The 14,076-nt window shown below is 38.6% G+C and overlaps 1 protein-coding gene across 11 annotated transcripts in view; it reads left to right on the top strand.

The window, feature by feature from the left end:
• The first annotated feature begins 497 nt into the window (after positions 1-497).
• RALGAPA1 (Ral GTPase activating protein catalytic subunit alpha 1) overlaps positions 498-14,076 on the top strand; it is a 277,975-nt gene continuing 264,396 nt past the window's right edge. For 6 of the 11 annotated variants that reach the window (XM_043556003.1, XM_043556001.1, XM_043556002.1 and 3 more), the window contains exon 1: positions 499-1,083. In XM_043556003.1, the coding sequence (XP_043411938.1) occupies positions 978-1,083 (106 nt within the window). In that variant the 5' untranslated portion in view covers positions 499-977. Of the gene's footprint in view, positions 1,084-14,076 lie in introns of all 11 variants that reach the window. The other 5 variants (XM_043556008.1, XM_043556007.1, XM_043556006.1 and 2 more) reach the window with 3 other exon arrangements.

Below are 14,076 nucleotides of genomic sequence, written 5' to 3'. Positions count from 1 at the left end.
TGCAAGACGATTTTATTATTTTTGTGTGTGTGCGCGCCAGATAATTTTAATCAAGAGGATGTACTATAACCCTACAAATCTCTTAAACTACAATCTTTAATAATCACTTCGTAAAACAAAACAAAAACTTTAAACAAAATTCAACTTAGGAAATGAAGGGGTGTTACATCCAAGGCCTTCAGAATTGGCATCTAAAATATATTGCACGACTGTTTTGATGTTTTGGAGCTACTTTTTAAGTTACTGTGACATGGTTAACAGTGGAGATGAAGGACCTTAGTTTTAAACAAACACTACACGACACCACTCAGGGAGCTTTGCGTACAACGGCGCACGCAGTAATTCCTTTCCCTGACTTTCTCGGGCTCTACCTTTGGCGCCTTACACAGGAAAGCAAAGGTGATAAAGGCCACGGATGATCTCACGCTGGCATGACGTCAAGAAGCCCTGACGTCAGAAGGCGGTTGCCACGGGGACCATTCGCCACCGACGGCAGAGTCGTGAAACCACATCACCGCGCTCATCTCCGTTTCGGCCTGTGCAGGGTCTAAGCTGCTAAAGAAGCTTTAACCTTAAGGGGGCCTCAGGGAGAGAGGAGTTGTGCTGCCGCTGCCGAGAGCCCCACCTCCGCGCCTCCCGGTCCCGGGTCCCGGCCTGTGGCGGCGAGAGGCGGCCTCAGGAGGCAGTGGAGGCGACGGCGGCCGACCTGCCCGGGTCTCCCTCGCTCCGTGCAGGACTGGGAGAGGGTATCCGCCATATTGGAGCCGGAACCGAAGGTGCTTTGCAGCCGCGGCGGGAGGCGGGAGGAGGTGGCGGCCCTGGCCTGGATGTGAGAGGAGTCGGCTGCGCCCTGGCCCGCAAGCCTGGGGAGTGAATGAGCTGCTTAGGCTAGTATCCTCCCCGCCCACTCTCTCCACTTTCCGCCGCCGGGGCCGGGCCGGAGTCCCCGAGTCGGCTGTGGCGGCGGCAGCGGCAGGATGTTCTCCAAGAAGCCGCACGGGGACGTGAAGAAGTCTACCCAGAAGGTGCTGGACACCAAGAAGGACGCGCTGACCCGTCTCAAGCACCTGCGCATCGTCATCGGTGAGGAGCGAGGGGTGGCGGCGCCTAAAGGCCTTCACTCTTCTGGGAGCCCCTGGGGACTCTCCCTCCCGCCCTAGCGCTGTGCGGGAGTAGAGGGCGAGGCGTCGCCTCCGCGGAGACGCGGGGGGGGGGGGGGGGGCGGCGGATAATTTGGGGAAGGGAAAACTTGGCAGTTGGCAAATACTAATCACCGCTAACACAGGGCTATCTAATTTTGAGTTAATAGCCCGAACTCATTTTTATAAACTAGTATTACTCTAAAAACTTAGATCTTTTTTAGACTTTCCGGAGGCTTGGTGTTGTCGATAATGGTGTTTATAGAATATGTGTCAGGTGACTACCGCCATCCCAATCCAAGTGGAAAAAAAAAAAAAAACCCTCTCAAACAATATAAACCTTAATCTTTCAAGTTTCTTGGCTAACGAGGGCGAGGAAGCAGTTACACCTCTTTGGGAAGTGGCTGGTTTTCAAAAATCTTAGGGCAACAGCCCCGCCCTTCTGTTAGTGTATCTTGTTCATCATTACTGTCATTTAGAGGGAAGGTTATTATTAATTACAGAAAGCAAAGTCGTTTATAGCTTCCTTTGCTTCTCGAGAATTGTTTACGATTCTGTTTTTACTTAGTTAAGTTTTTTTTTTTTTTTATTCTCTGTTGCTCTCTACATCCGTTTGGCTGGCAGACCAAACAGTGCTCTGAATTGTGGTAATAGTGTTAAACGAATCTTTTGGATACTTGCTCATTTCATAGGTTGATGAGGGCTGTACTGGTATTTATGGAACATGTGGTCCTGTACTTGGATCTTTTTAGATGGAATTTGAGGTGAAAAGGCAAGTTACTTTGCATTGATAGAGTTATTGGCAGAACTGAGTTTAGAACCCAGATGGCTGAATCCTAGTTCCGAGTATTATTTCAAGCTCTTTTCCTAATGAGTGTTTTTCTGAAAAGTGACGTTTAATTAGTGATGTAAGTCCTGTGTTTTTGCTGCATGTTTCTCTACTCTGTTGTTTACTCATACCATCAGGATACCACTAGTAATACCCAACATTTGTATGTTTTACAAAATGATTTCACATAAATTATAATTCTCACAGTAACTGTAGAGGTAGATATTATTATACTCCTTATTTTACAAATTAGAAAGCTGAGGTCTGGAAATGTTAAGTGGTCATACAGCTACTAGGAAGCAGAGCCAGAACTGGAGCCCAGATTTCATGTCTTTGTTTTTTGTACTCTTCCTACATTTATGGCAGCAAATCTTTATCACAGGTAAGTTGTATTTATTCCTGTGGAATAAGAAAGCAATTAAATCCAGTTTGTCAATATAAAAAGAGATCCAGTTTTCAAGAAAATATAAATCTTAATATAGTTGAGATAGTGATCTTTTTATTTTCATTCTACTTCTGAGTTAAGCCATTGAAGATTTGGCTAAGAGTGCAACAGGGAAAGTCAATGTGTGAGTGTAGGAGATATGTCACAGATAATTGCAGTTTGAAATTGGAGACTTAATGGAATTTGGCACCTACTTGGGACAGACTGTAGCTTGAGTAAAGGCGGAGCTATAAAGTTAAGTTCCAGTAGAGTATTGACATTTCCTAAATTAACTGCTGTATTCCTTAGTTATAGAGGTGAGGGCACGGTTCATACATCTTGGGTGTAAAAGGTTTTTACATCTGGGTGACTTGGTCTAAATTAAGAGGCCACACGTGTCAGGTATTTTGTAGGGTCTGGCTTCCTTGGTTTGAAGACAAAACTAATTAAAAAAAACCTTTTGCTTTTTATTTATGGGCTTTTAAAAAATGAAGCATATGCTGTATATAAACACTTAAAATATTCTTAAGAACCTCCAAATAGAGAATATTGTGCTTTCAGACTCCCTGCCCTGTCAGTGGAGGAGTTCCATAAGAGAGATTACTGTGCTTCCATAGTCTTATTTTTATTTATTTATTTAAAAAATTTTATTTTTTTATTATTTTTTTTAAAAGTACATTTATTTTGAGAAAGAGACAGTGCTGGTGGGCAGGGACAGAGAGATTGGGAGAGAGAATTCCAAGTAGGCTCTGCACTGTCAGCACAGGCTTGAACCCAGGAAGCTGTGAGATCATGGCCTGAGTTGAAACTAAGAGTGCCCCTACGAATCTTTAATTCTAGTGTAGTTAACATAGTGTTATACTTGTTTCAGGTGTACAAAGTAGTGATTCAGCAGTTCCATATATCACTCAATGTTCATCAAGATAAGTGTACTCTTAATCCCCTTCACCGATTTTACCCATCCCCCCCACTCACATGCCCAGTAAACATGTTTGTTCTCTGTAGTTAACCTATTTTTTGGTTTGTCTCTTTTTTACACTTCAGTAGTTTCAGAACAGTAGTTCTGAACCAGGGACAATTTTTTCCCTCTGGCGATGATGTCTGGAGACACTTTTGGTTGTCACAAATAGGGGGAGAGGATACTGGCCTTTAGTGGGTAGCAGAAATGCTGCTATATATCTTACATTGCACAAGATAATCCATCACAACAATGTTCTAGCTCTAAATGTCTATAGTGCTGAAGTTTAGAAACCTTGTCAGGATATGGAGTGCAAGATAGACCTCCAAGTGTTGTATTTGTTATGGAAAGAGCCCAAATGTCGATTGACTGATGCATGAAGAAGATGTGGTATATATACACAATGGAATATTACTCAGCCATAAAAAAGAATGAAGTCTTGCTATTTGCAACGACGTGGTTGGAGCTAGAGCGCGTGTTATGCCACGCAAAATAAGTCATTTGGAGAGAGACAAATAGCATATGATTTCACTCATCTGTGGAATTTAAGAAACAAAACCGATGAACATAGGGGAAAGAAAGAAAAAGAGGGAGGCAAACCATAAAAGAGACTCTTAATTATGGAAAACAAACAGGATTGCTTTAGGGGAGGTGGGCAGGGGTGGGGGATGGACTAAATGGGTGATGTGTATTAAGGAGAGCACTTGTGATGAGCACTGAGTATTGTATGTAAGTGATGAATGACTAAATTCTCCTGAAACAAATATTATACTCTATCTTAGCTAACTAGAATTTAAATAAAAACTTGAAATATAAAAAAACAAAACAAGAACCACAAATGTTGTACTTTGTTCTTTTTTTTAATGTTTTATCTTTGAGAGAGAATGCACGTGTGCATGCATGCTCACTCACGGGAGAGGGGCAGAGAGAGGGAGACAGAGGATCCCAAGTGGCTCTGTGCTGACAGCAGAGAGCATCCAGCACAGGGCTTGAACTCACAAACCATGAAATCATGACCTGAGCTGAAGTTGGACGCTTAACCTACTGAGCTACCCAGCACCCCTTGGTTCTACTATATTAATTAATTGAATAAAATATTTTGTATCTTTAAACGGTTACAGTTTTATTTTGCTTGAAATATGGTTAATGTAATTCCTTAGGAAATGAATGGGAGAAAGTAGAGTGACAAAAGCTGTAAGACATCTTAGAGGGCTACCAATCAGGTACCTTATATTGTAGATGAAAGGGTCATTTCAAATCATTTCTAAAGTAGGGGCAAGTTTGCAAAGTGGGCATTGCCAATGACACAGGATTTTTATTTTTGTTTGGTCCCATCGGAACTATATTTTTAACCCTTAAAATGAACTGCTGTTCGTTTAGGGTATTTGTAGAGAATTCAGTGCATCGAAATATATGAGAACATAATTTAAAGATACAATCTAAAAGTTTGCTCTGGCATGTGTTCGCTTGGGACACATTTAAGACAATTCCAGCTGAATTTGTAGAACTTGACTCTGAAGGATTTATATTTAAATTTGCTGTGTTTATTGATATTGCTATATATTTTATTTGTAGGAACTCGAAGTTAGAGTTTTTAAAAAATAGAAATTAAGCCTTGTCTAGTTTCTAAAGTTTTATCCTCTCCCCCCACCCCTTTTTTTCAAATAAAAGCCTTAAGATAATGATACTAAGTTAGCACATATAAAGTAGCTAACATAAGACCTGCGTATATTGGATATTGACTAAATGTTAATTTCTTCTGTGGCAAGGTAACAGTTCAGTCTTAATGATTTAAAAATAAAAAGAGTGCTTATTCAGCTGATAAGTATATTGACTATTGTTAGATCATTCTTTCTAACAGTTTTATTGAAGTATAACTGGTGTATAATAAATTGCACATATTCAAAGCATTTATTTGAAATGAATAATTTTGATACATATACCTTGTGAAGCCATTATGACAATTAAGATTAGGAACATACTCAGATATTCCAGGTAGCAAATATATCTATAGCCTCCCAAAATTTCCTTTTGTCCCTTTGTAATCCCTTTCTCCCGCCCCTGCACGCAACCCCTTGCCTCCTTTCCCTGGGTGAAACTCTGTGTGTGTGTGTGTGTGTGTGTGTGTGTGTGTGTGTGTGTGTGTGTATGGAATTATACAGTATTTACTTTTTTGTTGGGTTTCTTTTATTCAGCCTTATTTGAAATCCATCTCTCTTGTTTGTGGTGTGTCAGGAATATATTGCTTTTGTTGTTGACTAGTATTCCATTGTATAGACATGCCACAATTTGATTATCCATTTACTTGTTGATATGTGAGTTTGCAGTTTGGGGCCGTTACACATAAAACTGCTGTGAGATGTACTTGTTTATAGACACCTGCTTTCTTCTCTCTTGGATAAATACCTAGAAATGGAATGGCTGGAGCATATAACAGTTGTGTGTTTATTGCCATACTGTTTTTTACAATTTTACATTCTTACTAGCAGGGTATGAGGATGATTTCCTCCACATATGTACCAACACTACTTTGCTTGGTATGGCCAGTCTTAATTTCAACCACTATAATAAGTATATAGTGGTTATAATTAAGTGTTTCTTTGATATCTAATAATACTGAGCTTTTTAAAATGTGTTTATTTGCTATTGTATAACTTATTTGAAGTGTCTGTTCAAATTTTTCATTTATTTTTAAGTCGAATCGTTTGCTTTCATTCAGTTTTGAAAATTCTTTATATTTTTTGGATACAAGTACTTTATTATATGTGTGATTTGCAGAGCTTTTTTTTCTTTTATTTTTGAAAAATGTTTATTTATTTTTGAGAGAGAGAGAGCACAAGCAGAGAAGGGGCAGAGAGAGAGGGAGACACAGAATTTCAAGTAGGCTCCAGGCTCCCAGCTGTCAGCACAGAGCCTGATGCAGGGCTCGAACTCACAAACCGTGAGGATCATGACCTGAGCCAAAGTCAGATGCTTAACCGACTGAGCCACTCCAGTGCGCCTACAGAGCTTTTTTTTTTTTTTTTTTTTAAACAGTCTTTGGATTGTTTTTCTTAACATCTTCGATTAGGTCTATGTATCAATTTTGTCTTTTATGGTTTATGCTTTTGGTTTTTATAGTTTATGTTTTATCCAAAATCTTTGCCTAAGCCAAAGTCACAAAGAATTTCTCCTATCCTTTCTTCAAGAAATTTGATAATTTCAGGGGTGCCTGGGTGGCTCAGTCAGTTAAGCATCCAACTTCAGCTCAGGTCATGATCTCTTGGTCTGTGAGTCCTAGCGTGTGCTGGGCTCTCCATTGACAGCTCAGAGTGGAGCCTGTTTCAGATTCTGTGTCTCCCTCTCTGTTTACCCCTCCCCTGCTCGTGTTCTGTCTCTCAAAGATAAATAAACAATAAAAAAAGTTATAACTTTGGGATCTATATTTAGATCTGTGATCCATCTTTTTTTTTTTAGATCCATGATCCATCTTGAGTTAACTTTGTAAATATGGTTTGAGATAGGATTGGCTTTTTTTTTTTTTTTTTTTTTTTTTTTTTTTTTTTTTTTTTTGGTGAATGGATGTCCAATTGCTCTGGAACTGTTTTTTGAAAAAGACAGCCTTTTGTTCACTGAATTGCCCTTGCGCTTTTTCCAAAAGTCGTTCGTCTGTATATACGAGTGTCTATTTCTGGACTTTCTATTTTGTTCCAGTGATCTATTTATTTGTGTTAGAGCCAGGACCCCTCCCTCTCCCTACACACGCATACAGACACAGGTTTTTGTTTGTTTGTTTTTTACGGTAACTTAATAAGTGGTGTTGTCCCTGCAACTTTGTTCTTCCTTTTCAGAGATTTTTGGGGGGGGGGTTATCGGGTGTGGGGGCCATACCAGATCCTTAACATTTCCATGTGAGTTTTAAGATTATCTTGTCAGTTTCTTTAAAAAAATAAATAAATAAAAATTCCTGCTGGGATATTGATTCACAGTGTGGTGAATCTGTAGGTCAATTTGGGGAGAAAGTGACAATAATATTGAGTTCTCTAACTTATGAACAAGGTATATTTCTCCATTTATATACAGCTTTAATTTCTCTTGACAGTGTTTTGCAGTTTTTAATATATAGGTCTTACACATCTTTTGTTACTTATCCCTAAATATTTTCCACTTTGGATGTTGTTGTAAGTGATATATTTATATCCATTTCTGGTTGTTCATTGCTAGTGTAAGGAAATACAATTTTTTTTAAAGTTTATTTATTTTTGAGAGAGAGACAGAGTGTGGGTGGGGGAGGGGCAGAGACTGAGGGAAACAGAATCTGAAGCAGGCTCCAGGCTCTGAGTTGTCAGCACAGAGCCTGACTTGTGGCTTGAACTCACAAACTGTCACATCATGACCTGAGCCAAAGTCAGATGCTCGACTGACTGAGCCACCCAGGCGCCCCAGAAATACATTTTTTTTTTGTAAGTTTTTTTTGTAATCTTTGCATCTGGTGTGGGGCTTGAACTCAGGACTGCAAGATTAGGAATCTCATGCTCTTCCGACTGAGCCATGTGGGCACCCCTGATTTTTTTGTGTGTTAAGCTTGTGTGCTGAAATCTTGCTAACTCATTTAGTTATTCTATATTAATTTTTTTATAGATTCCTTTGGATTTTTTACATAGTCTCATCTGTGAATAAAGACAGTTTTACTTCTTCCTTTGCAAATGTGGTTGCATTTATTTTTTCTTGGTTTGCTGAACTCACTAGAACCTCTAGTACAGTGTAGAGTAGAAGTGGTGAGAGTGGGCATCCTTGTATTGTTCTTGATCTTAAGGGAGGGTAAAGCAAACAATTTTTTTTTTAACTATACAATGTGATACCTTTAATTTATCATGTTGAGAGGGTTTCATTTTTTACTGAGAGTTTGGATCAGGAATGGATGTTGGATTTGTTAAATGCCTTTTCTACTTCTTTTGAGATGAACAGGTTTGTTTTTTTTTTATTTGTTAATATGATGAATTAAAATTACTGATTTCAAATGTTAAATCAACTCTGCAGTCCTGGGATTAAATTTCACTTGGTCATGATGTATTGTCATTTTTACATATTGTTTGATTTGATATGCTAAAATTTTGTTTGTAATTTTTGTATTTATATTCATGAGAGATATTGGCCTGTACTTCTTTTATAATGTTTGCGGTTCTGATACCAGGTAGTGCTAGCCTTACTGAGAAATATTTATGTAGAATTGGTTTATTAAAAAACTTTTTTTAGTTTATTTTTTGAGAGAGAGAGAGAGACGGAGCATGAGCAGGGGAAGGGCAGAGAGAGAGACACACAGAATCTGAAGCAGGCTCCAGGCTCTGAGCTGTCAGCACAGAGCCCTACACAGGGCTCAGACTCACAGACCATGAGATCATGACCTGAGCTGAAGTCAGATTCTTAACCGACTGAGCCACCCAGGCGCCCCGTAATTGGCTTTATTTTTAACTTAAGGTTTTGGTGGAATTCACCAGCGAAGCCATCTGGATCTGCAGTTTTCTTTGAGGGAATGTTTTTAACTACTTTAATAGAAAGATAGCTATTCAGGTTATCTATTTCTTCTTGAGTGGGCATTGGTAGTTTTTTTTTTTTTTAAGGAAATTTCATTTCATCTGAGTTGTCAAATTTATAGGCATAAAGTGGTTCATAATACTGCTTTATAATTCTTGTGATATCTGTAGAATCTGTGGTGATGTCACTTCTCTTTTTTTAAAAAAAATTTTAAATTTTTTTTTTTTAACGTTTATTTATTTTTGAGACAGAGACAGAGCATGAACAGGGGAGGGGCAGAGAGAGAGGGAGACACAGAATCTGAAGCAGGCTCCAGGCTCCGAGCCATCAGCCTAGAGCCCGACGTGGGGCTGGAACTCACGGACCGCGAGATCATGACCTGAGTTGAAGTTGGACGCTTAACTGACTGAGCCACCCAGGCGCCCCTAAAAAAATTTTTAATGTTTATTTCTGAGAGAGAGAGAGACAGAAAGACAGACATTGCACGAACAGGGGAGGGGCAGAAAGAGAGGGAGACACAGAATCCGAAGCAGGCTCCAGGCTGTGAACTGTCGGCATGGAGCCTGATGTGGGGCTCTAACTCGTGAACTGCTAGATCATGACCTGAGCTGAAGTTGGATGCCCAACAGACTGAGCCACCCAGGCGCCCTTAATTTCACCTCTCTTAATCTTGATATTGATAATTTCTCTTTTTCTGATCAGTTTGACTAGAGGCTTCTCACTTTTATAAATCTAAAAGAACCAGTTTGTGGCCTTTACTGATTTTCTGTTTTTCTATTTTTATTTCATTGATCTCTGCTTTGATTTTGATTCTTTCTTTCTTTTTTTTTCTTTTTGGCTTAATTTTAGTTTCATTTGCTCTTATTCTAGTTTCTTAAAATGTAAATTGAGATTACTGATTTGAGACCCTTTTTTTCCACTGTAGGCATTTTATGATACAAATTTTTCCTAAGTAACATCTCACAAATTATGGCATTTTGTATTTACATTTTCAGTTAGGTCCAAAATACATTCTACCTTCCCTTTTGATTTCTTCTTCGATCCATTGGTCATTTACAATTGTGTTCTTTAGCTTCAAATATTTGTGGATTACTCAGATATTGTTCTGTTAGTGAATTCTACTAAAACCATTATAGTCAGGTAACGTGTTTTAGGACTTGATTTCTTTAAAATTGACTTGATAGTCCCAAATATGTTTTAACTTGATACATGTTCCATTTGCACTTGAAAACAATATGTATTCTGTTGGATTGAATGTTCTAAAATTGTTGTTCTAAAATTGTTGTTCTAAAAATGTCAATTAGGACAAGTTGCTTGATAGTGTTGTTAAAGACTTCTATATCCTTGCTGAATTGCTGTCTGCTTGTTTTTATCAATATTGAGACTGAAGTTTCTGATTGTAATTGTGGGTTTGTCTATTTCTTTATGCACTTCTATCAGATTTTGTGTCATGTATTTTGAAGTTCTGTTATTAGGTACCAAGCACTTAGGATTATTCTTTCCTCTTGATAAATTGATTTTCACCATTATGAAATGATTTTTTTTAAGTTTATTTATTTTTGAGAGAGAGAGTGTGTGTGTGCATGGGAGGGGCAGAGAGAGAAGGAGAGAGAGAATCCCAAGCAGGCTCCATACTGTCAGTGCAAAGCCCCACGCAATGCTTGAACTCACAAACCATGAGATCATGACCTGAGCTGAAATCAAGAGTCAGATGCTTAACTGACTAGGCCACCTAGGCACCCCATGAAATGATCATTTTATGTCTGGTAATACTCTTTGCTTTGGAGATTGGTCTCATAATGAAAATGTTTGGAAGATGTACATTTTTTTTTTCTTTGTCACTATGCTGTTTATTATATCCCCAGAACTTACTTATCTTACAACTGGAAATTTATTCCTTTTGACCACTTTCACCCATTTTCCCCACCTCTTGCCTCTGGCGACCCCCATTCTTTTCTGTTTTTGTGAGTTTTTTTGTTTTTAGTTTTCACATATAACTGAAAACATATAGTATCTGTCTTTCCCTGACTTATTTCTCTTAATGCCTTCAAGGTCTATCTGTGTTGTAGCAAAAGGCAAGATTTTCTTTTTCTGTGTCTGAATAATATTCCATTGTGTACATATGTGTAGCGTGTATAGCGTGTATACCTATGTGTATACATGCGCAAACATTACATTTTCTTTATCCATTCGTCCTTTGGAACAACTTAAGTCATTTCCATGTCTTAGCTATTATAAATGCTGTGATGAACAAGGGGTGCAGATATCTCTTTGAGATACTGGTTTCATTTCCTTCAGATATATACCTAGAAGTGGAATTGCTAGATCATATGGTAGTTCTGTTTTTAATTAAAACAAATTTTTTAATGTTTATTTGTTTTTGAAAGAGAATGTGAGCGGGGGAGGGACAGAGAGAGAGGGAGACACAGAATCCGGAAGCAGGCTCTAGGCTCTGAGCTGTCACTACAGAGCTCCATGCAGGGCTTGAGCTCATGAACCACAAGATCATGACCTGAGCTGAAGTCATACGCTTTACTGACTGAGCCACCCAGCCACCCCTATTTTTAATTTTTTGAAGAACCACCCAACTGTTTTCCACAGTGGCTATACCAATTTACATTCCCACTAAGAGCATACAAGGGTTCCCTTTTTTCCACGTCCTTGCCAATATCTGTTTCTTTTGATAATAGACATTCTAACACGTGTGAGGTGATATCTCATTGTCTTTCATTTGGATTTCTCTGATGATTAGTGATGTTGCGTACCTTTTCATTTACCTGTTGGCCCTCTGTATGTCTTTGGGAAAATGTCTATTCAGATATTCTGTCCATTTTTTAATTGGATTGTTTATTGTTGTGCTATTGAGTTGTATGAGTTCTTTATATATTTTGGATATTAACCTCTTATCAGTTACATGATTTGCAGATCTTTGCTCCAAATTCTGAGGGGTGCTTTTTCATTTTGTTGATGCTTTCCCATCTTATGCAGAAGCCTTTTAGTTTGATGTAATTTGGTTATTTTTGCTTTTATTGCCTTTACTTTTGTTGTCAAATCCAGTCATCAAGACCAATGTCAAGGAGAGGCGCCTGGGTGGCTCAGTCAGCTGTCTTAGGCTCAGGTCATGATCTTGTGGTTCATGAGTTTGAGCCCTGCGTCAGGCTCTGGGCTGACAGCTCAGAGCCTGGACCCTGCTTCAGATTCTGTGTCTCCTTCCCTCTCTCAGCCCATCCCCCGCTTGTACTCTGTTTCTCTCTTTCTTTTTTTTTTTTTTTTATTTTTTTATTTTTATTTTTATTTTATTTTTTTTTTTTAAACGGGGAGTGTTGCGAGTTGTTTTCTCAACGTTTATTTATTTTGGGGACAGAGAGACAGAGCATGAATGGGGGAGGGGCAGAGAGAGAGGGAGACACAGAATCAGAAACAGACTCCAGGCTCTGAGCCATCAGCCCAGAGCCCGACGCGGGGCTCGAACTCACGGACCGCGAGATCGTGACCTGGCTGAAGTCGGACGCTCAACCGACTGCGCCACCCAGGCGCCCCTGTTTCTCTCTTTCTTAAATAAATATTAAAAAATTTAAAAAGACCAACCTCAAGAAGCTTACCACTTATATGCTTTTCTAGAAGTTTTGTGGTTTCAGATCTTAGTTCACGTCTTCAGTTTACTGTTAATTTTTGCATATTTTATAACATAGGGGTCCAGTTTCATTCTTTTGCATGTGGCTGTCCAGTTTCCCCAATACCATTTATCTAAGAGATTATCCTTTTTGTATTGTACATCCTTGGCTCCTTCGTTGTAAATTAATTGACCATTTATGTGGTGGTTTATTTCTGGGCTCTCAATTTTGTTCCATTGGTCTAGGTGTCTGTTTTTATGCAAATAGTTACCATTTTGATTATTTTAGTTTTGTATTAGAATTTGAAATCAAGGAGTGTTGATGTCTCCAGGTTTGTTTTTGTTTCTCCTGATTGCTTTGGCTGTTTGAGGTCCTTTGTGGTTCCATACAAATTTCAGGATTGTTTTTGTATTTTTGTAAAAAATGCCATTGGAATTTTGATAGGGATTCCATTGAATTTTAGATAGCTTTGGGTACTTTTTAGTGTACAGATCTTTCATCTTCTTGGTTAATTTTATTCCTAGGTAATTTTCTTTTTAATGGAATTGTAAATTGTTTTTTGGTTTTTGTTTGTTTGTTTTTTAAGTAAGCTCTACATCCAATGTGGGGTTTGAATTCACAACCCCAAGATCAAGTCACATGCTCTACTGATTGAGCCAGCTAGGCACCTCTGGGTTTATTTTCTAAATTTCTCTTTCTCATGGTTCATTGTTAGTGTATAGAAATGCAACTGGATTTTGTATATTGATTTTGTATCCTGCAACGTCGCTGAATTTATTAGTTTTAACAGTTTTTTGGTAGAGTCATTAAGGTTTCTGACGTTATCTGCAAATAGAAACAGTTTTATGTTTTTGTTTCAGATTTAGATGTCTCTTATTCTTTTTGCCTAATTGCTCTGGCTAAGACTTTCAATACTATGTCATATAAAAGTGACAAGAGTGGGCATCTTGTCTTCTTTCTGATCTTAGAGGAAAATCTTTCAACTCTTCATCATTGAGTATGATGTCAACTGTGGACTTGTCATATACGGCCTTTATTATGTGCAGGTACATTTCTTCTATACCCAATTTGTCGGGAGTTTTTATTATGTGTGGATGTTGAGTTTTGTCAAATGCATCTCAATAGATGATCATGTTGATTTTTATCCTTCATTTTGTTAATGTGGTGAATCACATTGATTTGTGGATGGTGGACTATCTTTGTATGTTTGAAATAAATTCTACTTAATCATGGCTATGATCCTTTTAGTGTATTGTTGAGTTTGGTGTATACCTATTTTGTTGAGGATTTTTGCATCTATGTTATTTAGGGATATTGTCCTATAATTTTCTTCCCTTGCAGCGTCCTTGTCTTTTTTTTTTTTTTTTTTTAAATGTCACAGTAACACTGGCCTTGTAAAATGAGTTTGGAAGTATTCCCTCTTCTCTCTGAGAAGAGTTGGTAATTATCCTTTAAATGTTTGGTAGAGGGGGCGCCTGGGTGACCCAGTTGGTTGAGCGTCCAAGTTTGGCTCAGGTCATGATCTCACGGCTTGTGAGTTCAAGCTCCGCATTGGGCTCTGTGCTGACAGCTGGGAGCCTGGAGCCTGTTTTGGATTG

Source organism: Prionailurus bengalensis, chromosome B3, assembly GCF_016509475.1.
Source record: "Prionailurus bengalensis isolate Pbe53 chromosome B3, Fcat_Pben_1.1_paternal_pri, whole genome shotgun sequence".
NCBI lineage: Eukaryota > Metazoa > Chordata > Mammalia > Carnivora > Felidae > Prionailurus > Prionailurus bengalensis.
This window is presented reverse-complemented; position numbering and strand designations above follow the sequence as displayed.